Source organism: Choloepus didactylus, chromosome 5 (assembly GCF_015220235.1).
Source record: "Choloepus didactylus isolate mChoDid1 chromosome 5, mChoDid1.pri, whole genome shotgun sequence".
In the NCBI taxonomy this organism is placed as follows: domain Eukaryota; kingdom Metazoa; phylum Chordata; class Mammalia; order Pilosa; family Megalonychidae; genus Choloepus; species Choloepus didactylus.
The window spans coordinates 46,988,860-47,012,778 of record NC_051311.1 but is presented as its reverse complement, the minus strand read 5'-3'; the positions used below and the strand labels follow the sequence as shown (position 1 = coordinate 47,012,778).

At 47.9% G+C, this 23,919-nt stretch overlaps 2 protein-coding genes across 6 annotated transcripts in view; one reads left to right on the top strand and one right to left on the bottom strand.

Annotated features, from left to right (window-relative positions):
• FAM131B (family with sequence similarity 131 member B) overlaps positions 1–15,243 on the bottom strand; it is a 43,001-nt gene extending 27,758 nt beyond the window's left edge. Inside the window, exon 1 of one of the 2 annotated variants that reach the window (XM_037835958.1) lies at positions 14,982–15,243. The gene's annotated coding sequence lies outside the window, so the exon portion shown is untranslated. Of the gene's footprint in view, positions 1–13,872; positions 14,202–14,981 lie in introns of those variants that run through there. The other variant, XM_037835957.1, reaches the window with a different exon arrangement.
• On the top strand, positions 14,388–23,823 carry ZYX (zyxin). Of its 4 annotated transcripts, none has more exons than XM_037835952.1 (10): positions 14,388–14,477; positions 14,622–14,841; positions 15,301–15,506; positions 15,629–15,721; positions 15,842–16,360; positions 20,755–20,875; positions 21,026–21,195; positions 21,323–21,501; positions 22,454–22,574; positions 23,241–23,823. In XM_037835952.1, the coding sequence occupies exons 2-10, from the start codon at positions 14,634–14,636 to the stop codon at positions 23,343–23,345; spliced, it is 1,722 nt and encodes a 573-aa protein (XP_037691880.1). In that variant the 5' UTR covers positions 14,388–14,477; positions 14,622–14,633; the 3' UTR covers positions 23,346–23,823. The 4 variants fall into 4 exon arrangements, with proteins under 4 accessions (XP_037691880.1, XP_037691878.1, XP_037691881.1 ...); XM_037835950.1 differs by having other exon boundaries at positions 14,389–14,477; positions 14,619–14,841; XM_037835953.1 differs by having other exon boundaries at positions 14,395–14,540.
• Positions 23,824–23,919: the final 96 nt, after the last annotated feature.

The window sequence follows — 23,919 nt, the reverse complement described above, 5'->3', positions numbered from 1 at the left end:
ATGCTGTAGGAAACAGCTTTATTTGTTTGTTTTTGAATAGTTACTAGGTTCAGGAAAATTTAATTGATACACATTTTTTTTTTTCATTCTCATCTTTCTTTTATTAAAAGGGGATCATAAGGTAAATAAAGGGACAAGGCTTTCTACCTTTCTAAATTTTTGAAATGGAAAAGCAATTATCTTTTCTCAGAGTGACTTGCAGCCCCTGCTGTAGGTCTTTGATGCTATAGTAATGTTGTACTGATGTGAGAGTGTTTCAGATCCTACTTATCAGTATCTATGTATCTTATCAGATTCTCTGTATCTTGGGGCTCCCTAAGCAGTTGTTCAGGCTTCTCCTAGTTCACTCAACTTTGGGACAACCCTTAGTAGTTCACAGGAGGCCCTATTTACTTAAGTATCGGAGCAGGAGGGCTGATGCTGAAGAACCTTGGTAAAAAGATGTGGTAAATTGGCTATGGGGAACCTGGCATGGAATGGTGTCTGGGTGGCAAATCAGAAGGCTCTGAGGCTGAGGATGGATGGAGGTCTGTATTCTTTTAAATGGGATTAATTTCTTCAGTACACAGGGGACAAGATAACAAACAGTAAGGTTTGTTTCCATGGAGAAGGAAATGGCCACAGTATCTGTCCTAGTGGACTGCGTGGTTCTCTTCTCCACTACACCCCTACTTCCATCCCAGAGTAATCAATAAAAGAGGTTCCTGGCCATTGTTCTGGGGAAAGGTGGTTCCCTGGACAGAGCTGGATTGCTGAGGAAGGAACGACATCTCCAGGCAGCTAGTAACATCACATCCCCAATTCCATAGCAGAAGCTCTCTGGTTCCAGTGTGGACTGGTGAGGACAAAATGGCCTCAACTGACCAATGCCTGATCTGTTGTACACTGAGGAAGATAAACCCTTTAGACTAGCAAGATCATTGCTTGTGAGAGTTTAGCTTGTAGATGAAGTTTGAAACCTTTTCAAAATATCAGGAATTGAAGGGGAACTCACACCAATGTATAGGTTAGATAAGGAAACTTGGCAGCATGTATAATGGTGATGAACTCTCTCCTTGGTACAATCCCCAGAGAGACACCTCCATGCATAAACCAAAGCCTCCAGCCAAACTTCATGGGTAGGTCAGCATCACTGAATCCACATTTCACAGGATCCCTTAGCCCCAGTTCAGCTCAGAAAAGAGCCCAGTCAAATGTTTCTGTAGGGTATCGAATAGAGTCTATTTTGTAAATTATCAAGGGAATGGGTTTGCCCTGACTTTTCTCCCAGGAGCAAGTCTGTGGGAAAGCCTGGAAAAGAACCACTTCAGATTTGGGGGTCTCATCCAAACATTCTGATTAGAAAGGCCATGCCAGGCATTCTGGGCTAATGGGCTCCTACATCTCTGTCAGAGATGGGATGAGCTTGGCTCAGAGGGCCTGGAAGAATGTCATGCTCCTTGCTGCTTCCTAGTCAAGTCACAAAGTACACCCTGAGTCTCAGACTACCATCATCACATTCAGGTCAAAGACAGCAGCAGACCAGGCAGGATGCCAGAACCAAGGAATCAGGGCCCTGGGTCTGGGCAACAATGAGCCAGAGGCCAGGTAAGCAATAAAAACCAGAGTTCATAAATCCCAGAGTACTGAACCAGAAGGGATCATCAGTGGTCAAGCAAATACTCAGCACTCACAAAGCCCAGAGCTACTGACAGAGAACCGGCAGCTGTGTGTGCCCCAGCCTCAGAGAACCTACCTGCCAATTTTATACTTCTTCCTTCAGAGAAAACCAGTGAGAACCTGGATTTGAAAGCTTGCCACCATCACCAAGAACTGCCTGGCTGGCATTTATGAGCTCAGAGAGGAGGAATAGCAGATGTCATTTTATGCCTCTGGAGCCTTCTTGCCTCCATTGCTTGGACCTCTTAATCCCCACCCTTATGCCCAGCCTCTCTAAGAGAGATCCTGCCTTAGACATAGAAAGTATCTTCCTCAGGTACTAAAGTCCTGCCTCTGAACAAAAGAATGGTTGCTGGAGCTCTGTTACTACCAATCTGACTACTACCAGGTGACAACTGACAGCCCACCTCTTAGGTTCCTGAATATAACCCTCTCCTCCGTTTCCCAAACTTGTGCCTTTTTCAGCCTTGGGGTTGTCCTGCAACCTTACTGGGTTCCTCTTGCAATGCTTGCTTGGACTATGATCTCTTTTTGCTGCAAAATCTAATTTTCTGGAAAATTTACTCAGTTCTTGCAGCAGAATCTGTAAATGATGTGTTTCTTATACAAAGGTAGGTGTAGCTCCAGGTTGCCACCGTTCCCTGTCTGCCATCTCCTTAAAGCAGCCAGACCAAGTCCAGAGACAGGACAGTGGAGGCATTTTCTTGACAATGAAAGCTGTGGAGCTGTGGCTATACAGGGGCATTACATGCAGATTATTGATTGCCTTAGAAATCAAGGCAGTTGCTATACTTCTGCAGACAAGGAAAATCTGTCTCTCAGCTTTTAACAGTCACACAGCTAGTAAGTGGCTAAACTGAGTTCAAAATGTGGGTCCGCTAATTCCAAACCTAGTATTCTTTTCCCTGTGCTATGATGCCTCCCTCAATCTGCATGAAATTATTTTTCTGTGATTTTTATTGTAACACTGTACACAACTAAAATATGTCAGTCCTCAGACTCTTTTTGCTTATGTAGATTGAACAGATCCTCGCTGATTAAATGAGTCCTTTTAACTTAGGGGTTTCAGACCTAGCTGTTGTTCTTTGTGTTTAAGAATGGGTGTGTGATCCTTGCCTGTATGTTCAGGTCATTGTTTGGTTAAGGTTTTTTCACAGTCAGAAGCTGATAGGGGACAAGGTGATAGTGAGGGTGGAGTCTACTTGAAGGCTGTTCACTGACTGTGTCATTCACGATTATCCTGCCAATGAGCCATGGACCCACCCAGACGACAAAGTCCAATATAGACAGGAAGCTTTGAATTCTGAGCAGTGTGTGTGTGTGTTTCTCTCTTTAGCTTTAAAACAAAGCAAAAAAACCTCCGGAACTAATATATACTCGTTTCAGAAAACTTTAAAAATACAGATAAGCAAAAAGAAGAAAACCAAAGTCATCATCCTATTTCTTACACTATTAACATCAAGATTTCCTCTCAGTGCTTTTCAATACACATATTACATAGGGACACATGTATACACACACACACACACACACACACACACACACACTTTATACTACTAGTGGTAGTAGAGGTTGAACCTAATTATTGAAGGTGAAGACTGTGTTGGAGGAAGGGGTGGCAACAATTTCTGCATTCCAAGGTAGGAGCTGGAATTTGCCACTTGACCTTTCTTCCATGTATTTCTCTCCTTTCTTTCACAGCCAAAGTTCTTGAAAGAGCTGCTAACACGCATCTGCTCCATTTCTTCACCTTCACTCACTCCCTACCCACTCCAATCTGGATCGAGTGAAACAGCTCATGCTGAGGACTCCCGTATCCTCCATGTCATAGATTTATCAGAGAATATTCATTTTCTCTCACAAGTATTTATTGAGCACCCACTATATGTCAGCACTATTCTAGTTGCTCGGGGTCAAAATTCATATCATCATGAGGCCAACAGTCTAGTGGGGACTGGCAGGGAGGAGACAGATTTTCCTTGTCTGCAAAAGTATAGCAACTGCCTTGATTTCTAAGGTGATCAATAATCTGCATGTAATGCCCCTGTATAGCCAAAGCTCCACAGCTTTCATTGACATATTTTAGTTGTGTACAGTGTTACAATAAAAATCACAGAATGTAGCATTCTACATTGTTGACCACTCCCTTGTTCTTGAACACTCTTTCCTGGTTTTCCTCCTGCCTTTCTGGCTGCTTGTTCTCTGTCTTCTTTGCTAGTTCATCTTATTCATTCATTCATTCTGTATTACAAGTATTTATTGAGCACCCACTATATGTCGGCACTATTCTAGTTGCTCGGGGTCAAAATTCATGTCATCATGAGGCCAACAGTCTAGTGGGGACTGGCGGGGAGGAGAGAGCAATAAAGAAATTAAATAAGTAATGCAATATGTTTAAAGATAATAAATGATATGAAGAAAAATAAAGCAGGGTGAAAGATAATAAATAAAGGAATTTGGTATTTGTGGTGGTTAGGGAGGGTCTCACTGAGAAGGTGGCATTTGAGCAAAAATATGAAGTAGATGAGGGAATGATCGTGCAGATGTCTGGGGAAGAGCATTCTAGACAGCCAATGCAAGGTGCTGAGGTGGGAATGTGCCTTGCACTTTGGGGAACAGTAAGGTGGCCAGTGTGGCTGGAGCAGAATGAGCAGTGGCTGATAAGGCTAGGGAATATGAGGGAGGGGTTTGGGTAGGACCATGTAGTCAGCTGTAAGAGCTTGGCTTTATTCTGAATGAAATGAGGAAGGAGAGTTTTGATCAGAGGTGTAACACGATCTGATATAAGATTAAAGGACCATGCTAGGTCCTATATGGAGTGTAAATTGTAGGTAAGATATTGCAATAAACCAAGGGAGAGATGAGAGGTAATCAGACGCAGGAAATATTTTGAAGACTTCCCAATGGATATGGAGTGCCAAAGAAAGAGGGGTGTCAGGGATGACTCCCAAATTTTCAACCTGAGTCAAAGAATGGAGTTTCTATTAGCTGACACAAGGAAGACTGTGTAGAACCAGTTTTGGGGAGAAGGGTGGGAATTAAGTTTGGACATATTTAATTTGAAATGCTTATTGGATAGTCAAATGGGGATTTTGAGTTGGTGGTTGGATATATGTATTGGTAGGGTCATAGGAAATCTCCAAGATGGAGATATAAATTTGGGAATTATTAGCATATATATAGATGGCACTTAAAACCTTGAGATTAGATGTAATCATCAAGGGAGAAAAAGTAGATAGAGGAGAAGAAGATCAAGGACTAAATCCTGGGGCACCCAACTTTTAGAGGCTGAGGAGATAAACCGGAGCCAAACAAGGAGACTGAGAAGCATGGACAGTGAGCTTAGAGGAAAGGAAATTTTCCTTGGAGAAAAAGTTTCACAAAGAAGGGATAAACAACTGAATCAAATGTAGCTGATGTGTCAAGGAAAGTGGGGGCTGAAAATTGTCCTTTGAATTTAGCAATATGGAGGTAATTGCTGACCTTGACAAGACAGTTTCAGTGCAGTGGATGGGGATGGGGAGGGTGTAAAGGATGATTTGAGCAAGTTAAGAGAAGAGAAATTGGAGATGCAAGTATAGAAAACTCTTTCAAGGAGTTTTGCTGCAAAAATGAGCAGAGAAAAATACAGTGGATCTGTAGGGGGAAATGGGAGTTAAAACTTTTTTTGAAGTTAGAACTAGCATATCTATGTGCTGATAGGTATGATCTAGTAGAGAGGGAAAAATTGATAATTTAAGAGACAGGTATTAATTGCTGGAGCAACATCCTTGAGCAGGTGAGAGGGAACAGAATCTAGTGAGGAATGGTGGAGATGACTTTAAGTAGGACTGTGGGTAGTTCATTAGAGTAAGAGGCAAAGCGGAGGTGGGTGGAAGGAATATAGACCGAGTGGGAGGGTCATATGGGAAGAAGCTTGATCAAGAGCTCTTCAATTTGCTTAAACTTTTGTCAGTGCAATAGGAAGCAAGGTCATCTGCTGCCTGTGAGGATGGGGAAGGAGAGGTTGGAGATTTAAGGAGAGAGGGGCAAGTCTAGAAGTCTTCTACGATAGCGTGAGAGTGAATGGATAAGAGACTCCTAAATGTGGTTCTTCAGTACAGTTCTCTCTTCAAAGATATCCCACTGCCTACTTTACATCCCCCTCTTTAGTCCAGAATGGAAACACACAATCAATCGTATTCCCAGATCTGCACCTCTCAGGAGAGAACCCTGCATTTTATGTAGTTATGCCAGCTGGAGGCTTGGCTCGGTCCCTCTTTCCCCTTGTTTAATCCATCACTAGGTTCTGTCAATTTTGTGCCCTAAAATGCTCTCCAATCTGTCTACTTTTGTCCATTTCCACAACTTCATCCTTGTCCCCTAGAGCTCTAAAATAGCCTCTTTTTAAAAATGTTTTTCTCCTATGGGGTAACACATATATAATATAAAATTTCCCATTTTAACTACTTTCAAGCATGCCATTCAGTGGCATTCACTATCATCCATTACTAAAACTTTTCCATCACTCCAAACAAAAATTCTGCACCCATTAAACATTGACTCTGCAATGCTACAATAGCCTCTTAAATGTTCTACATACATTATGCTGGTCCCAGACAATTTTCAAAATTCCTGAGTCTTTTCATGCCCTTTTTTTTTTTTCTTTTTTTTTTTTCTTTTTCCTACCTAATACTCCAGAGTGGTTCCCCATTGCTCTCGGGGTAAAGTAAAAATTCTTTAAAATGCCCTGCAAGCTGTACGTACCCACCTCTCCACCTTAGCTCACTCTACACTTCACCTCCCTTGCAGGCAGCACAGCAGGGCCTGCCTTCCCTTGGTTATTTCTGTGGGTCCTGCTCACTGCTGCTAAGGGCTTTGCCATGCTGCTCCCACTGAGTGGAATGCTTTTCACCTCCCACTCTGCCTAGTTAACTCCTACTTATCTTTCAGATCTCAGCTTGCACATCCCTTCCTTGAGTTCCCAATCAGGTCAAGTCTCCCATTACACCTTTTATCATATGCACCATATATCTTTCCATTGAGGTCCTTGTAACAGTTGTAGTTTTTTACATTTGCTTGTATTATTTGATTGATATTTACCTCCCCTAGTAGAAATCCTAAGAGTGTGGACTTTATATGAGGGCCAGGATCATGTGTATTTTTGCTCAATATTATATCTCTAGCACCTAATGAAACATCCCACACATAGGAGGTCCTCAATAAATATTTCTTGAATAAACAAATGAATGATTCAAGGTGTTACAAAAGCCCTTAAGCTTTACCAACTACCTTGGTCTAGTATGAGATCTCAGTGGTTCTGCAACTCAATTTCAGTCAGTATATATGTGTAAAGCACCAGCCTTGTGCCAGGCACTGTGCTAAGTCTTCTAAACTATGTTACTCATAACCATTCTATAATATCTTTGCTGGGCAAGTTTACTGGGTGTGCCAGTTTGAATGTATTATGTCCCCCAAAATGCCATTATCTTTGATGCAATCTCGTGTGGGCAGATGTATTGGTGTTGATTAGATTGTAATTCTTTGAGTGTTTCTATGGAGATGTGACCTGCCCAACTGTGAGTAATAACTCTGATTAGATAATTTCCATGGAGGTGTGGCCCCACCCATTCAGCATGGGCCTTGATTAGTTCACTGGAGCACTATATAAGATCAGACAGAAGGAGCAAGCTTGCTACAGCCAAGAGGGACACTTTGAAGAATGCACAGGAGCTGAGAGAGAAGCTGCAGATGAAAGACAGTTTGAAGATGGCCGTTGAAAGCAGACTCTTACTCCGGAGAAGCTAAGAGAGAACAAATAAACCCCCTTTATAAAAGCCAATCCATCTCTGGTGTTTTGCGAAAAGGCAGCATTAGCAAACGAATACCGGGTAAGCAGTTGTGTGGTATAAATGTCCTCTGGTAGCCTCTCACGTGTGTGTAGAAAGGCCTGTCTCCCAGTTTGCTCAAGCATATTGAGAAGTATAAGTACGGAGATAACTGATATTCTTGATAGACGCCTTATCTCTTTCTGGGATGGAGTGTCCAATTTGCCACAATCCTCACATCTCTAGGTGGTGAGGTAAACAACAACAAACTGGGTGGCAGGAAGGGTGGCCTGAGGAAGCCTGAACAAGCTTTGTGGGTTTGCTGAGGGGTGCCCACTTCCAGTATGAGATCAGCCTAATGAGTATCTTAATATTAAGCCCACCTTCTTAAAGAGAAAAGAGGTGGTGGGGGCTCTGAAGAGCCTTCTCATCTCAGGCAAGATAGGTTATCTATCTGTATTAATCCCCCACTCCCTGAAATGTTTATCCCCTATAGTTCTCAGTTGACTATTTTCAGTGATAAACACTCCTGCTTCTAGGCCAGGCTCTTGGATTTTGGCTTCCTCTGGGTTCAGGGACAAGGAAGGCAGCAGATGCTCCGCTAGAGGCTGCCTCAGTGCCAGCAACCTGCCTGTGCTGCTGTTGGTGTCCCGGGCCTCTTTTCCTGTCTGCCCTTCATGGCTCCCTCAGTTGCTGACTCTTTGCCATCCGACCATCTGCTTGCTTGGCACCCACAACCACCACCACACATTTGTGGCTTGTTGACGCTTGCAGTGCCTTTGGATGCCCACATGACCTAGATCTTGGGATGTATGGACTCCTGCCTTCTACTGCTCCTATGGCCTCTGCTTCATTGATGCCCTACGTAGGTTCTACTCCCCTGTTCCCGGGGTCCCCACTGCTTTTTCTGACCATGTGGGATGATAATAAGGTTTAAATGGTGAGAAGGCCACTAGCTATTCTAATTAGTGTAGCCACACTGAGCAAGCACTATTGGGTGGGTGAAAAAATTTTTCAAATCTTAACTCTTACCTTATAATACTAAAAATATCTACTTAAGTGTTTTTGTTTTCCCTCTAGGCTGAAAGTTCCTTGAGGGTAAGAACTGTGTTTATCTTTATATCCAGAATGCCTAAAGTATAGAAGTTATTTGGTAAATAGTAATCAAACTAAGGTTGGAGAATGGAAGAGAGAAGTGCAAAGAGGATGAACTCCAGTGTCAGCCTACAGGACTGACCCTAAAAGAAGGGAGGGAAAAGGGGCATCTGTGGCTGCCAGTGCCTCCCCTCCATTGGGGGAGCTGCACTGTTGGCCTGGGTCACGAAGATCCCTGGCTCTTGATGAGTCAGAGATCCATTCACTACTCCACTTCACCCTCACCTGAACGCCACTCCCACTCAACTGCTCCATTATGCCTGCAGTCCCATCAGATAATCTTTTGTGCTGATAAGCACATGTTAGGGGGACTAGGAAACCAGTAGTTGGGAGGAAGTAGGAAAACTGCAGAACACATGTGCTTACTACTAAGTATAAGGAAAGTATTCTTATATAAATAAAAAGAGATGCTTACTTTTTCACTTATCTTTTTTTTTTTTTCTCTTTTTTTAATTATATAAGTAACACATTTCAGGGAGGGAAAATACTTTGTCATAAAAGAGTAAGAAATAAAAGCCTTCTTCCATCTTCCAACACTACTCTTCAACACTAACCACTGTTAACATTCTTTGAGAAGCCTTCTGAATATGTCCTATTATATATATATATATATATATATATATATATATATATCTCATATATGAACACATGTGTGTATGTTTATACATATGCACATAGATACATACATATATAGATACACAGGTAGAGAGAATTTGATGGTGTCACATGGTATAAAGAGAAAAATGGTGGTTCAAGGGTTTAAAGCAGTGGGGCAAGGCAGACCTGAAAAGGCTGTTGATGGACCAGGCTGGGGTACATGAAGGAAAAAGATGATGGAATATAAGGATGGGAGATGGGGAACAGAGGCATCTTAAAATAATAAAATATTAGTGTTGCAAAAAAAAAAAAAAAATTGCAGTTTAGGAGAAAAATGACATCTAGTTGGCCTCAGTTTCCTTAACTGAAAAATGGAATGGTAATATACATTCCTCATAGTTATATTGTAAGGATTAAATGGGGGAAAGCATATGGAAATAATCCCAGAAAAGCATCTTTCTTTTCATTTATGAATTCATTTTTTGTTACCACCTTTGTTTCTTCCTTGACTGCTTCTAATTTCTTACTTTATGTTGTGTGCCCTTGAAAAAAACTTTCTGGTACCTAGTGGATAAAATCCTTGGAGGTTTGTAGGGATGTTTTAAGCAGCAAAAGTCAGTGCTCTCTGTTTGTATATAACCTGGTCTGTCCCTAGAACTTTGAGTAGCTATGTAACATGTGAGACTCAGAGCTAGAGTATGGCAGCTATGAATGTCAGTAGTATCCCATGCAGCAGCTGTTAAAAAAGTTGAAAGAGTTCAGAATTCAATTAGAGATATGAACAAAACGGATCTGGTTAGGACTAAGGCAAGTCAGATCAAAGGGTAAAGGATGATATTGACTCTGTTTTAAAAATTCAAATTTTGTGTGAGACCAAAGGAAGATATGTTTATTTGGTGTGAAATTTGTATTTTCTGTAGCACACCAGATAATTTAACTTGTATGGTCAGTTTACTCAAACACTGTAAATACATGGAACTTTGAATAGGGAATGAGATATAGTTGATTTGTACAGGTTAGTGTGGAACTCCCATGCATCCCAAAGTAATTTGGGCAGAGAATAAAAATGTATTTGTAAAGCCCCTTTGAGGGACTGGTGGAAAATGTGGAAATATTAAACTTCCCCAACTGGGGGATTGTTGATATTCTCACAAGCACTGGGGACTAGACTACCAATTTAGAAGGCCGAGCCCTCAATCTTGGGGCTTGCCTTAGGAAGCTTGTTACTGCAAAAGACAGGCTAAGTCTGCTTATAATTGTGCCTAAGAGTCACCCACAGAAAACCTTTTTTGTTGCTCTGATGTGGCCTCTCTCTCTAAGCCAACTTGGCAGGTAAACTCACTGCCCTCCCCCCATGAGGGACATGACTCCCAGGGGTGTACATCTCCCTGGCAATGTGGGACATGACTCTCGGGGATGACTCTGGACCCAGCATCGTGGGATTGAGAAAGACTTCTCTTCTGGGGAATGAAACAAAATAAAGTTTTAGTGGCTGAGAGATTTCAAATGAAGTTGAGAGGTAATTCTGGAGGTCATTCATATGCATTATACAGATATCCCTTTTTAGTTTTTAGTGTATTGGAATAGCTAGAAGGAAATACCTGAAACAGTTGAACCCAGTAGGCTTGATTTTTGAAGACGATTGTATAACTATGTAGCTTATATCTTATGACTGTGAAATAGTGAAAACCTTGTGGCCCAAACTCCCTTTAACCAGCATATGGACAGATGAGTAGAAAAATGGGAACAAAAAGTAAATGAATTATAGGGGGGATAGGGGATGGGATGTTTTGGGTACTCTTCTTTACTTGTATTTTTATTCTTGTTTTTATTTTTTTAATTGACTTTTATTATTATTTTTTTTGAGTAATGAAAATCTTCAAAAATTGATTTTGGTGATGAATGCACAAATATATGATGGTACTGTAAACAACTGATTATACATTGTGGATGATTGTAGGTTATGTGAATATATCTCAATAAAACTGAATTAAAAAAAAGTCAGTGCTCTCACAGGTTAAAAAATACACAAAAATTCAGAGTGGTCTCCAAGGTACTACATGATTTGGCTCCCATTCCCCTCCGTTATGTCTCTGACCACATTTTCTACTATTGGTTCCTGTTACTGGTGCTGTTCCAGCCCCAGTTGCTTCCTTACTTTGCCAGATAATCCAGGCACTCTTCCATTTTAGGATATTTGCAATGGTTTTTACCTCCAATAGCCACATGGCTAACTGCCTTATCCCCTTCAAGTCTCTGCTCAAATGCCATTTTTTCCATGGCATGGAAAATAGGGACTTTCCGACCCCTATTTTTAATCACATTTTATGTCTTTTTCTGTCAATCTTTCTGTATCCTTATGACTTAATGTTTTCCCTGTGTCAGCATATAGTTGGACCTTATTTTTTAACTGAGCATGGTAAACTTGTCTTGTAACTGCTTTAGTCTATTTATCTTTTATGTGATTACTGATATTTTTTAGTTTAAATCTAAAATCTTAACTATTTCTTTTCTGTTCCACCCACTTTACACTCCTTTTTCTCTTCATTTTTGCCTTCCTTTGTACTGAATTCTTTATCATTCCATTTACTCCCATATTAGCTTAGAAGTTATACACTTTAAAAAAAAAGTCAGTGCTCATTTTCTTACTTCCTCTCCCTTGCCTGTTCCTAAACTGTTGGGCATGCTTTAGGCAGAGTCATCCACTTACTGCATCATTTTTCACCTACTACGTGCCCAAATCAATTTTAATCACTTACTTGAGAAAAATACCTAAGGATAGTTAGAGCTACTCTTGTACATTGTCTGCATTTTAAATAGCATGGACTCTGCAGCTCAACTTGAGCCATTCCAGGCTACTGGGGCAGTGATTCTGTTCTTCTGGGACACCCTGTATGTTTCTACTTGTATTTAGAATGGCTGGCTTAAAACTCTCAAGCTTTAATATTCTGCATCTTGAGTGTTCTTTGTTGTCAGAAAACTAAATCTGCCCAGGCACTCTTTTATTCTTGATTTATAAATAGGTTCAGCTGCCTAACAATTAAACATGCTATATTTTGCACATGCACATTTCTTAAGGACACATTTAGAGGGCAGATGGCTTTTACTCTTACAAACCATTCTGGAAACCATCGTCCTAACTTGTTTTTTTCAAGTGGGGATAGTCTGAAGAATTGGAGATGAGTTTTTTCCTCCGTGAAGCCCAAGGTACAATTTCCAACTTGCACAGGGACTCCAGTATCAAATTTCTAGCAGATTTTCTTAGGGACAGGCCCAGGACTAGCTTGTACATGTCAAAGAGGTGCGCACTGTGTACTTTTATGTTATACATGGCCACACATGCTTGTGACTGTGAGAAATACTGGTAACAAGTACAGTAAGACAGCAGAGAAAAAGTAAGATCAATGAAAGCAATGAAGATGGAGGCTTAGGTATAATTAAGGATAAAGTTGAAGGAGAGGGCATCTCATATACCAGGGCCCATGAGAGATTTGCTTGGGGATGGAGAAGGGTACATTTGGGGAACTGAGTCAGAATTTCCATTCTGGGCATAACTGGGACTTGAATGATAAAACTGAGTATTTTACAGCACTTTCAGATACGTATTTCATTTACTCCTTCATATAATGCAATAATGTAGGTGGATTCAATATCATCAACCTTTTACATATAGAGAAAAAGAAGCGGAGAGCATTAAGAAACTGACTTAGTTTGGGCCCTCAAACTAACCTCCTGCTGCTCCCTTGTATCCATCATAGCTTACTGGCAACAACCATGGAGAGTGATCATGAAAAGTGGAAGACAACAGGGCCTAGGGGAATGAGCTCTGACAGCAGGGGTGTCAAGACGTTAGTGCTAGTCTAGACCATGTTGCTAACTGGGTGTGACCCTGGGCCATCTCTTAAACTCTCAGCCTCATGTTTCTCATCCAAAATTTTAAGGGGTGAGTCTGGATTATCTCTAAAGCATAGTTCAGATGCTCGTTGACAGCAGCCGATTTGGAGGCCCAGGTTCTGGACACACTGAGTAGGGTGTGAATGAGACTGTTTGCCTTAGATGGCAGTGAGGGCTGACAGGTTAGGATGAGACAAAAGGAAGCGCCTTGGGATGGTATACTGGAATGAGTGAAAGACCACATGACTCCACAGTTCGCAGGTAGTGAGTGTGCAAGAATCAGGAAGTTTCCATATTCAATTAAACAAACAAACAAAAAAATCCAGGTCTTGTCTTTTTCGGGTGGCTTGGAGCAGTCGAAAACTGCGAAACCGGGTCGGACCAGTGGGAGGCTCCACGGAGCGCGATCTCGGAATACCTGCAGGCCCCAAGTTCGCGGATCCGCATCTTGCGGGGGTGGGTCGCGGTGGGCCCTGAAAAACTGTAGAAGACGCGTCTCCCGCGTCCACGTGGGTCCTCACTGCCCTCGCCCCCGCCCCGCCCTTCCGTTTCCATTCGTCGGTCGGCCAGGCCCTAACTCTCCCTCTGTTTAACTGAGCCGCAGGCGGGGGCGCGGGTGATACGAATTCCTAGAAGCCTTACGAGGCTGCCCAGGGTTTGAAGTCCGTATCTTCCAAGAACCCCTTGAGGTTCGTGCTCACACACACCCAGGTCACAGAAGGGCCTAGGTGGGCGTAGGGAGGGAGAGATTCCCACTCACCATCCGCGTTCACTCCAGGCGAATTCCATCGCAATACCGGCTGACCCTGAGGGGATTTGGGGCTCCGGGCCGGAGGCTCGGTGGGGAGGTGCTGGAGCAGCTGGAGTGGCGGGGACAGGTAACTGCAGGCCGGGGCAGAGGCACAATTGGGGCTGTTTTGGTACCTCTGGGGCACCCGCCCGGACTCCGCCGGCTTAGCCCGCAGTGGGGACCGTGAGTCAGATCTCCGGCGCCCGCGGGTCGGGCTGGGGGTGGGGGCAGGTCAGGAAATGACATCAGAGGCCTGTGCTTGGGGAGGGGTGGCCTGTGCCGGGCCGGGGCGGCGGGGGGCGGGAAGACTTTCGCGGGGCCTTCGGCCCGGGGCAGGATCAGGGCCCCTTCCTGGGGGAGTTTCCTGCCTGGTCCGCCCTCCCCGCTCTCCCCGCCCCCTCTCCGGGCCGCTCCTTGTATGGTCTCGGCGCCGCTCTCTTCCCGCCCCCTCCCTCCCTCCCTCTTCCCCGCGTCCCTCCCCGCTCGGCTGGAGGCTGCTCAGGACCGGGACGCAGACACCCCGGACCCAGCGCGGAGGCGGCCGCTCGAGACCCGCGCGCACGCTCCTGCCGGCGGTGAGACGCGGGGAGCCGCCCCGCGGCTGCCGACTGGGAGGAGGGCGCTGGGCGCCGGGTTAGGTGGGTGGGGACCGCGGAGGGGAGCTCGGATCCCTCAGCCCAGCTCGGCGCTGCCTAACCTGGCGACCCACCCCCCAGCAGCCCGGCCTTGCCATGGCGGCCCCCCGCCCGCCTCCCGCGATCTCTGTCTCGGTCTCGGCTCCAGCATTTTACGCCCCTCAGAAGAAGTTCGGCCCGGTGGTGGCCCCAAAGCCCAAAGTGAATCCTTTCCGGCCCGGGGACAGCGAGCCCGCCTTGGCAGCCGGGGCCCAGCGCGCACAAATAGGCCGGGTGGGCGAGATCCCCCTGTCGCCCCCGGAAGGTAAACCGATGGGCGTGGGGGCTGGCCCCCGGCGGCGGGCATTGGGTGGGGGCGGTGGTTTTGGGAGTTCGGGGATGTCTGGAAAGGTTGCTGCAGAGGGGGCTGGGCGCAGCTACCCTGTCCCGAGCAGATGTTCTTACCTCATCCTGGAGCTCGTGGCTGGGAGCCAAGGCTCCTGGGACCGTTCCAAGTCCCCTGCCCGGGGGTGGGAAGCGGGAATGTGGGGCATGAATCTTCCCTTCTGGGTCCGTTTTCCGAGGTGTAACGGCAGCTGCTCCACTCCTCCCCAATGCCCCCTGCCTTTCCTTACCCGGTGCTCCCAGAGCTCCCTGGGCCCCTCTCTCTTGACCCCGGGGACCCCCGAAAGAGTTCTCGGGTTGGAGATTGGAGCTGTAAAGGGAAGGGAACTTGGGAGAAAGGGAGAAGAACTGATATCCCTGTCTTTCTCTCCTACCCCAGACTTTCCTTTACCTCCTCCTCCCCCCCTTGGGGAGGGTGACGACACGGAGGGTGCTCTGGGAGGCTCCTTCCCACCTCCCCCTCCCCCGATCGAGGAGCCCTTTCCCCCTGCACCTCTGGAGGAGGAGATTTTCCCTTCGCCGCCGCCGCCGCCTCCATTGGAGGAGGAGGGAGGAACTGAGGCCCCCTTACCCCTCCCACCACAGGTATGGAGAAGCCTGGGACACTCCGTGGGAAAGAGTGTCCTTTCTCCTTATCACCTCTGTTCTGTTGGGGGTGGGGTGGGAACGGAGGACCGGGATGGGCTCTCTGACCTCTAACCCTCTAGCCCAGGGAGAAGGTGAGCAGTATTGACTTGGAGATTGACTCTCTGTCCTCACTGCTGGACGACATGACCAGGAATGATCCCTTCAAAGCCCGGGTAAGGGACAAGAAGAGAGGGTGGGGTGGGGTGCGGTGGCTAGAGGAGAGGCATGGGGATAGGACTGAAGGTGTCATCCTTCTCTAACTGTACTTCTCTCCCCTCTGCCACCCCTTGCAGGTGTCATCTGGATATGTACCCCCACCCGTTGCCACCTCATTCATTTCCAAGCCCAGTACTAAGCCTGCAACTGGGGGCACAGCACCCTTGCCTCCTTGGAAGGTCCCCTCTAGCTCCCAATCCCAACCCCAGACTCAGGCTCCGCCTCAGAGCCAGACACAGTTCCATGTCCAGCCTCAGGCCAAGCCTCAGGTCCAGTTCCATGTTCAGCCCCAGCCCCAGCCTGTGTCTTTGGCTAATACCCAGCTCCGAGGTGCTCCAGCATCATCTTCAGCTCCAGCCCCAGCCCCTAAGTTTTCTCCCGTGACTCCCAAGTTTACTCCTGTGGCCTCCAAGTTCAGCCCTGGAGCCCCAGGTGGACCTGGGTCACAGCCCAATCAGAAGCTGGGGTCTCCTGAAGCAACCACTTCCACTGCCACAGGCTCTCCTCAAACCCCCAGTTTCACATATGCTCAGCAGAGAGAGAAGCCACAAGTACAGGAGAAGCAGCAGCCGGTGCCCCCGCCAGCTCAAAACCAGGTGAGGAAGGACTGCAGGACTAGACTGAGTCCGGGGTTGGGGTCAGGGGAAAGTCTAGAGCCAGAGAGGGAACGTGACCCGAGAGAGTCGGTGGGAGGTAGCCGTGGGTAGCTAGCAGTTTCTATCCTCTGGGTTAGATGAGCAGGACTATCCTAAAAGAAAGCACTTCAGGAGGAACGGCCTAGCAGGTCTGGTTTGGGTGGGGCCTGACTGGGCACAGAGAAAGCAGTGCAGGCTCGGAATTTAGTAAGAGCATTTGGTGGACCTTCCCTTGGGCCTCTGCCGCAGAATGTTAGAGGGGAGGGATGAGATCACCAAGCAAACCTTAGTTCTTTCCCCATCTTGAGTTAATCTCTCCACTCCTCTGAGGACTCTCACCACCCGAGGGCCCGTCTGATGATAAGAGTAGCAGCATCATTAAACACAGGCTGAGCCAGCATTTGTTGGGTGCCAGGCACTGTGCTCTGCTCAGGAGTATAGGACACAGGAAGAGATCTTGCAAAGAGGTTAAGAGTGTGGGAGCAGGATGGATCTGGGACAGAATTCTAGCCTGGCAGCCTGTAAGCTGTGAGACTCGAGGCAAGTTAGCTGAATTTTGAATGTCAGTTTCCCTACTTTTAAAACAATGTTATCAACCTCATACTGTAGTTGTGAAGATTAAGTGAGCTTATACATGGAAAGTGCTAGGTTCTGTGCCTAACACATGCATGCTCAAAATATGAAAGTTACAATTATAAGATGGCTCCTGCCTTATCAGATCTTATGATCTGGTTCAGAAGATCAGAGCTGCAGAGTTGATGGTTATCTAGTCTAACCATCCATAGAGTTAACTGATGGTGTGAATGTCTGTGTATACTCACATAAGGAAGAAATGCTGGGTGCCAGTGAGTTTTCCAGAATCCTGTTACAGGGAGCATGTGGCATGTAGTCAACATGCAAAGCTGCGAGCTAGGAAAGGCTCTGTGGAGATGGTGTGATTTCAAGGATGGCTATGACTTTGAAATCCAGAGAGGAGAAGGAAGGACATTTGGCTGGGAATAGAAAAATTCAAGGGCATAAATATACACAAGGAGTGCTTGGCGAATAGAAAGTAGAAGGTTCCTTTGGGAATTTATAGAGCTATACTTAGAGAGGTACGTGGGGGCTAAAGGGAAGAAGTAGTTGAATAGCACACCTAGGGATCTTGCGAGTACTGAAAAGTTAAGATTTTTGAGTAGGTGCATGGCTGGGTTGAGAGGGCTGATGAAGGCAGTGCTTTTGGAAGCTTTTTGGAAAGTTCTCCCAGCAGAGGTGTGTACCAGTGGTAGGGAGGTCAGTGATATGTGTGGGTTCATTCCTGGGCTACAGTCACATTAGTTGGAATGAAAAATAAGGCTCACATAGGAAAGTTGTTACAAAGGAAGGACCTGCAGGACATGGTAACTGATAAGCAGTTGGAAGAGGAGGGGGAGGAGTGAAAAAAAAAATACCACAGTGGTTCAGAGCTTGGGTGTGTTGGGGAATGACAGTAATGCTGACAAAATAGAGAAGTCCAGAAGGGGAAATGGTTTGGAAGGGAAGAGGAGGAGTCCAGCTGTCAATTTGTTGAGCAAGAGGTTCCAGCAGGACTTTCTTTCAGCTGGAACTGTCATTTGGTTAGAAACCTGGGACCAGGTTCAGGAGGAGGCCGCAGACTAGACATGTACATAGGACATGTACATGTACATAGGATATGCAGTGACATTTGAAGCAGTAGAAGCTGACATGACTTTCCATGGAGTTTACAGAGAATACTGGGTACCTGGGAGGGACCTTGGGTAATGCTCGTGTTTATCAGGTGGAGGAGGAATTAGAGTGAGCAAAGAGGGTGGGAGAAAGGCTTAAGGAGTAGGAGGAGTCACAAGTTCAGTGTAGAGTTAGGAGAGGGAAACTTTAGAGATAAAGAAATTGGTAAATCTTAGCTCCAAGGTGACCTATAGTGTAAGGGGGCTGAGCTAGACTGAAGTTTAGAGCCATCAAGGTTGAGGAACTAAATGTGGACCTCTGCCTGTGACATCATTAGGAAATCTTAGATGGCCGTGAGAAGGCAGTTTGTGTCCTGTGGTAGGGACAGATTGTAAGGAGTTGGGGAGGGAATAATGGAGTTGCTAGTATAGCCTTCTCTAAGGTTGGCCATGAAATGAGGGACTAAGAGAAGGACTCTGCATGGGGGAACGGTAGGAGAGGAGGGGGTGTGGTTTTTTTCAAGTTAGGGGAGAATGACTTAGGTCTGCTTGTAAGCCAGGAGGAAGAAGCCAGTGGGGGATGGGTCGCTGATGCAGGAGGAAAGGGACTGTGGTTGGGACAAAGTCCTGGAGGAGATACTGGTGAAGGCCCCCCAGAGGCATTTCCAGGCAGCAAGGACAGTGTTGCTATGGTATTTTCTGTGGAGAGGAAGAGAGATGAGGGAGCTTAAGCTGGCTGGCTTCCATCGTCTCAGTAATGTGGGAGGTGAGGTCATTGCTGAGAGTGAGGGGGCGAAGCAGTTGGGGGCTTGAGGAGATGGAAGAGGTTGGGAACAGCTGCTGTGGGGAAGGCAACTGGGAATCCACCGGAGCCAAATACCAGACAGGCTAGCTGAGGCTGGAGGGCGTGGAGGGCACAGAGGGCGCTGCAGTGTTTTGTGAACTCACTCTGCAGTGTTTAGTGATCTCTCCTCCTGCTTTCTGCAGCTTGGAGGCAGAAACAGGAAGCGGGTGGTGGCGTGGCCCAGGGTTGGAGATTGGGCCAGATAAGCAATACGATGGAGGCTGAGGTTGGCAAGAGTGGCTGTGAGCATTGTAGAAATAGATGGTCAAGGGGCCAGGTTGGGAGCAGGGCGGGGGGGGGGGGGCAAGCCTGAAGGACTTGATGGACAAGGCAGATGGGAAGGGTTGGGAGTAGGTTCATTTAGTAGGTATGAATGGTGGAAGGGAGAGGAAGGTGATGGTTATTCCCTCCAGAGATAAAGAAATTGGTAAATCTTAGCTTCAGGGTGACTCATAATGCAAGGGGGCTGAGCTAGACTGAAGTTTAGAGCCATCAAGGTTGAGGAGCTAAATGTGGCCCTCTGCCTGTGACGTGGATGCTGGCAGGTGGAGAAGAATCGTGGCTGGCTAGAGTGGGTCCTGAAGGACTGTGGGTACCCTTGGGCAGGTGATATGTATGGGTGTTCCACACTTCCAAAGAAATGGAACAGACATTTGGAAGCTGGCTGTGTCCCTTTCCTCTGCCCCCATCCTGCCAGGAAGGGAAGCTTGGTAGAGGAAGAAGGTGAAGCTGACATTGTGGAGGGGGGAACACGTGTCAGTTAAGGGTAGGAGATAGCAGGTGTCTAAAGGGAAAATGTCTGAGACTTGGGGGAGTTTGACTTCTAGGGAACTGGGTTTCCTTGGGCAGAGTGGATGCAGCTCCAGATGTAGGCAGGGGTGCAAGGGCATGTGGGGCCCAGGGCTGCTGGGGGAAGTGGTTATGCGAGGAGGTAGCAGAAGGGCTTTGGCGATTACAGGAATTACAGGAATGAAGGAATTCCTTCATTGTTACAGAACACTCAGAGGTGGGAACCACAATCCTGGATCTACTTAATCTAGTAATGCAGAATTACTTGTAGAAATGGTGGTGCAGGTTAGACAGCCCCTGCAGTGCCTCCTCCCAGGAGTTCTCAGGGTTACTGACAGTGCCATCTCCACCCTTCAGCTCCAGGATCCCCTAAACAGAGAGGGTGGGCTGCCTTTTAGGACTTCTCTGAGGCCTACTGGGAAGGTAGTGGAGTCAGGAAGTTTGGAAACCCCCACTCTGCCACGCTTGGGAGGGGTTCCTGGGATCTCTGCCTGAGGAGCTGGGAGCTGGGGGGGCTTGACTCCTGCAGAGAGCTCTTAGGGTTTAACATGTGATTCCTGCCTGTGTTATATCCTCACGCTGACAGGGGCTGCTCAGCAGCAGGCGGGACGGGTAGGTGTGAGTGCGTGTGCGCACGCACGCAACCGTGTGCCAACCTGTTCCGTGGGGGGCAATGTACAAGCATGCTCCATGGGGTTTATGCGTGGTCCTGGCGTGTTCGGTGCTTCAGTGACCTGAGCTGCTGTGTGTGTGTGTGTGTGTGTGTGGCCTCCGTCTGCTCAGTTGTTCTGGCCTGTCTGTGACTGCCCAGTGGGCAAAGGGGGTGGAGATGTCCCTGGCTGTACGAGAGCCAGGCTAAGGGGAATCCCCTTCCCCTCTATTTTCATGGTGCTGGTCGGGGAGGGAGACAGGAAGGGAGAATGAGGAGCTTTAAGGAACATTTGGGAAGTGGGAGGGAGCTAAGACTTCATTGGAAGAAGGTGGGTAAGCCGACTGGAGAGGAGTCTTGGAGAGAGTGGCTCTTGAAAGAGGGTCTGAAGAAACTGTCGGGGTTTTAGGTGCGCTCCCCTGGGGCCCCAGGACCTCTGACTCTGAAGGAGGTGGAGGAGCTGGAGCAGCTGACCCAGCAGCTCATGCAGGACATGGAGCATCCTCAGAGGCAGAACGTGGCCGTCAACGGTGAGCCCACTTCCCACCCCACTGGGATGCCTTCCCCGACCTTACTGGGCTGCTTGGTGTCGGTGGCTCCACACCCCATCTGAACCAGCTGATCTCTTGTGAGCCCATGTCCTTCCTCCTATTTATTTCCATCTTCTCTGCCCTTTTCAGAGTCCTGTGGCCGGTGCCGCCAGCCCCTGGCACGTGCCCAGCCTGCAGTCCGCGCTCTGGGGCAGCTGTTCCACATCACATGCTTTACCTGCCACCAGTGTGAGCAGCAGCTTCAAGGACAGCAGTTCTACAGCCTGGAGGGGGCCCCGTATTGTGAGGGCTGCTATACTGTGAGTCAGGGTTGGGGCTGAGGGGCACCCCAGGGGTCAGCCTGGGGGTGGGGGATGGGGCATAGGGGCCCTGGAAGCTGACTGTTGGGTGCCAGGCCCCTGCCAATTCCTCCTGCTATTACCTCAGGACACCCTGGAGAAGTGCAACACCTGTGGGCAGCCCATCACCGAACGGATGCTGAGGGCCACGGGCAAAGCCTACCACCCACAGTGCTTCACCTGTGTGGTCTGTGCTTGCCCCCTGGAGGGCACCTCCTTCATTGTGGACCAGGCCAACCGGCCCCACTGCGTCCCTGACTACCACAAGTGAGAACCCCCTTTCCGGGCTCTTTTTCTGGGTTCCAGCTCTGACTCATTCGAGAAGCCAGCCTGCCACCCTAGTCCCAATGACAGCTCCAAACTCCTGGCCTTCCTTTCTGGCCTCGCATCCCATCTGTAGACCAGCAGGGGCCCTTTCATCTGGATTTAGCCAATGGCCTTCGGCCTGGATAGAAAGTCTTGCTGCTGTCTAGTCCCGTCTTAGCCGTTGCCTTGCTGAGGCTCCTTTTGGGTGTGTATCTTGCATTCAGTGAGGAGTGCATGAGTGACTTCATTTCACACGCAGGTGGGGTTCTAAAAGTTCCTTTGGAAATCAGCTGGTTGGGACACGGGTTTCTCCCTAGAAACAGTAGTTACTGTAAAGTTGGCTGCTTTCTCAGGGCAGCAGGCAAAATCCCATAGTGTAGCTAAAGGGTGGTACAGTGAAACTGAGCAACCTAACTCCCACCTCTGTGTGTCTGAGGATGCTACCTTGAGTGGCTGGGAGTGCACACCCTCTGCACTCTCTAGCAGTCAGGGCAGAGGCACCCACACATACCCCTGTCCTCACTGCACCGGGGGAAGGGGCCAGGGATCCGGGGATGGGAGTGAGAGAGGGGCCTGAGTGTATGGTGTGGATGTTGGTGGCGTCTACGGAAATCTAGTGGGAGAGCAGTGAGTAGTCGTGGCAGAGGTGGCGGGATGGGGCTTTGGGGATCAGAGAGGCAGGAAATTCCCCTCAATAAGGGCCAGTTATGGAGGCCCGGTCTTTGGCCTTTCTCATGAGCTTCCTCCACCTAAAGATGTAGGGTAAATAAACACGGACAAATCTTGTCCTTTTGCCATATAACCTCCATCTATTTACCCTGCCCTCTCCCAAGAGTGGCTGAAAGTCCTGGGTGCCCCCTGGCCACCCCCTGTGTTGGCGACCACACTGCCCCTTGCTTTCTGCTTCTCACAGGCAGTATGCCCCAAGGTGCTCAGTCTGTGCAGAGCCCATCATGCCCGAGCCTGGCCGCGATGAGACCGTGCGAGTGGTGGCTCTGGACAAGAACTTCCACATGAAGTGTTACAAGTGCGAGGTCAGGTGGTCCCCGTTTCCTCGGGGTTGGCCTTGGCCACGGAGGTGGTGGGGAGCCATGGCTTTACCAGCAAGGTGGTGGAAAGCTCCCGCCTAGAGGAAATCAGCCCTTTCATTTTCAGGGCAGCCAGCGGTGTCACCCAGCCCCACCCTGCCCAAATGCTTCCTGTTCCTGCAGGAAGGGGAGGATGTCGGGTTTCTCTGAGGTCACTTTCAGTTGTGGATAAACTAAGATAGGGGACCGACCATGGATAAGGTAGAGAAGGATCTTGTGTTTTATTTGGGCCAGAGGTACAGAAGTCTGTGAGGTTAAAGAACAAAGAGGTCAGAATGGAGCTGAAGACAGGATGGGGGAGGCCCCACATCCTTTATTAGGGTGGCCGAGGGTAGGGGGAGTGGGCTGGGCACCTTAGAAGCAGACCCACTTGCCACTCATCCTCTTGCAGGAGAGGCCAAGGGGAAAGAAGTGAAAATGGGAACTTGGAGGAAATGAGAATGAGTGGGAGAGCTGGGTGAGGTCAGGGAAAGTCACCGATGAGGAGACCAACTTGAGCCAATGCAGAATTCGACCTTCCTAAGTTAGATCTAGGAACCACGTGATGGTGCGGAGTGGGAGTGGAACAAAAGTCTCCAATCCAGTGCTTGCCTTATTGTTCCTTCTTCCCAGGACTGTGGGAAGCCCCTGTCGATCGAGGCTGATGACAATGGCTGCTTCCCCTTGGATGGACACGTGCTTTGTCGGAAGTGCCACACTGCTAGAGCCCAGACCTGAGTAAGGTCTGGCCTCCTCCTAGACTGCAACTCCTTTCCCCATCATTGGACCACCCGCACTGAGACCAGTCTTCCCCCTCCACCTGCCCTGCCTCACCTCACCTCAGTTATTTTTTTGAGGCCTAGTCCCTCCCTCCATTTCAGGCCCCACCTCACACCCCAAGTGCCCTGATCCAGGGCCCCAGCATATCCTAGGGAGGCAGAGTCCAAGCCCTGGATCCAGTCCTCCTCCCCACTCCTGCAGGAATCACCCACAATCCTCCAAGGACCCCACCTGAAGGAGCACCAGGTCTAGCACTGCTGCTTTCACTGCTGCCCTGATGCCCCCCGAGCAGCCTCTGTACTCTGCTTGCTGAGGGCGAGGAGATGCCCTAGTCCTCTGGGAGGCTGGGCTGGGCTGCTGGCCTGGACAGTCCCACCCTCTCCCATGCTGCCAGGTTGTGGCTGTAGCTACAAATAAAGTTGTTTTTTTTCCAGAATTCTCAGTAGACTATTTGTAGTGCCTTACAGCTGCCCCGGGTGGGATGGAAGGGATAGAGGGATAAAAAAAATCAGGGGAAAGGGTAAAAACTCAG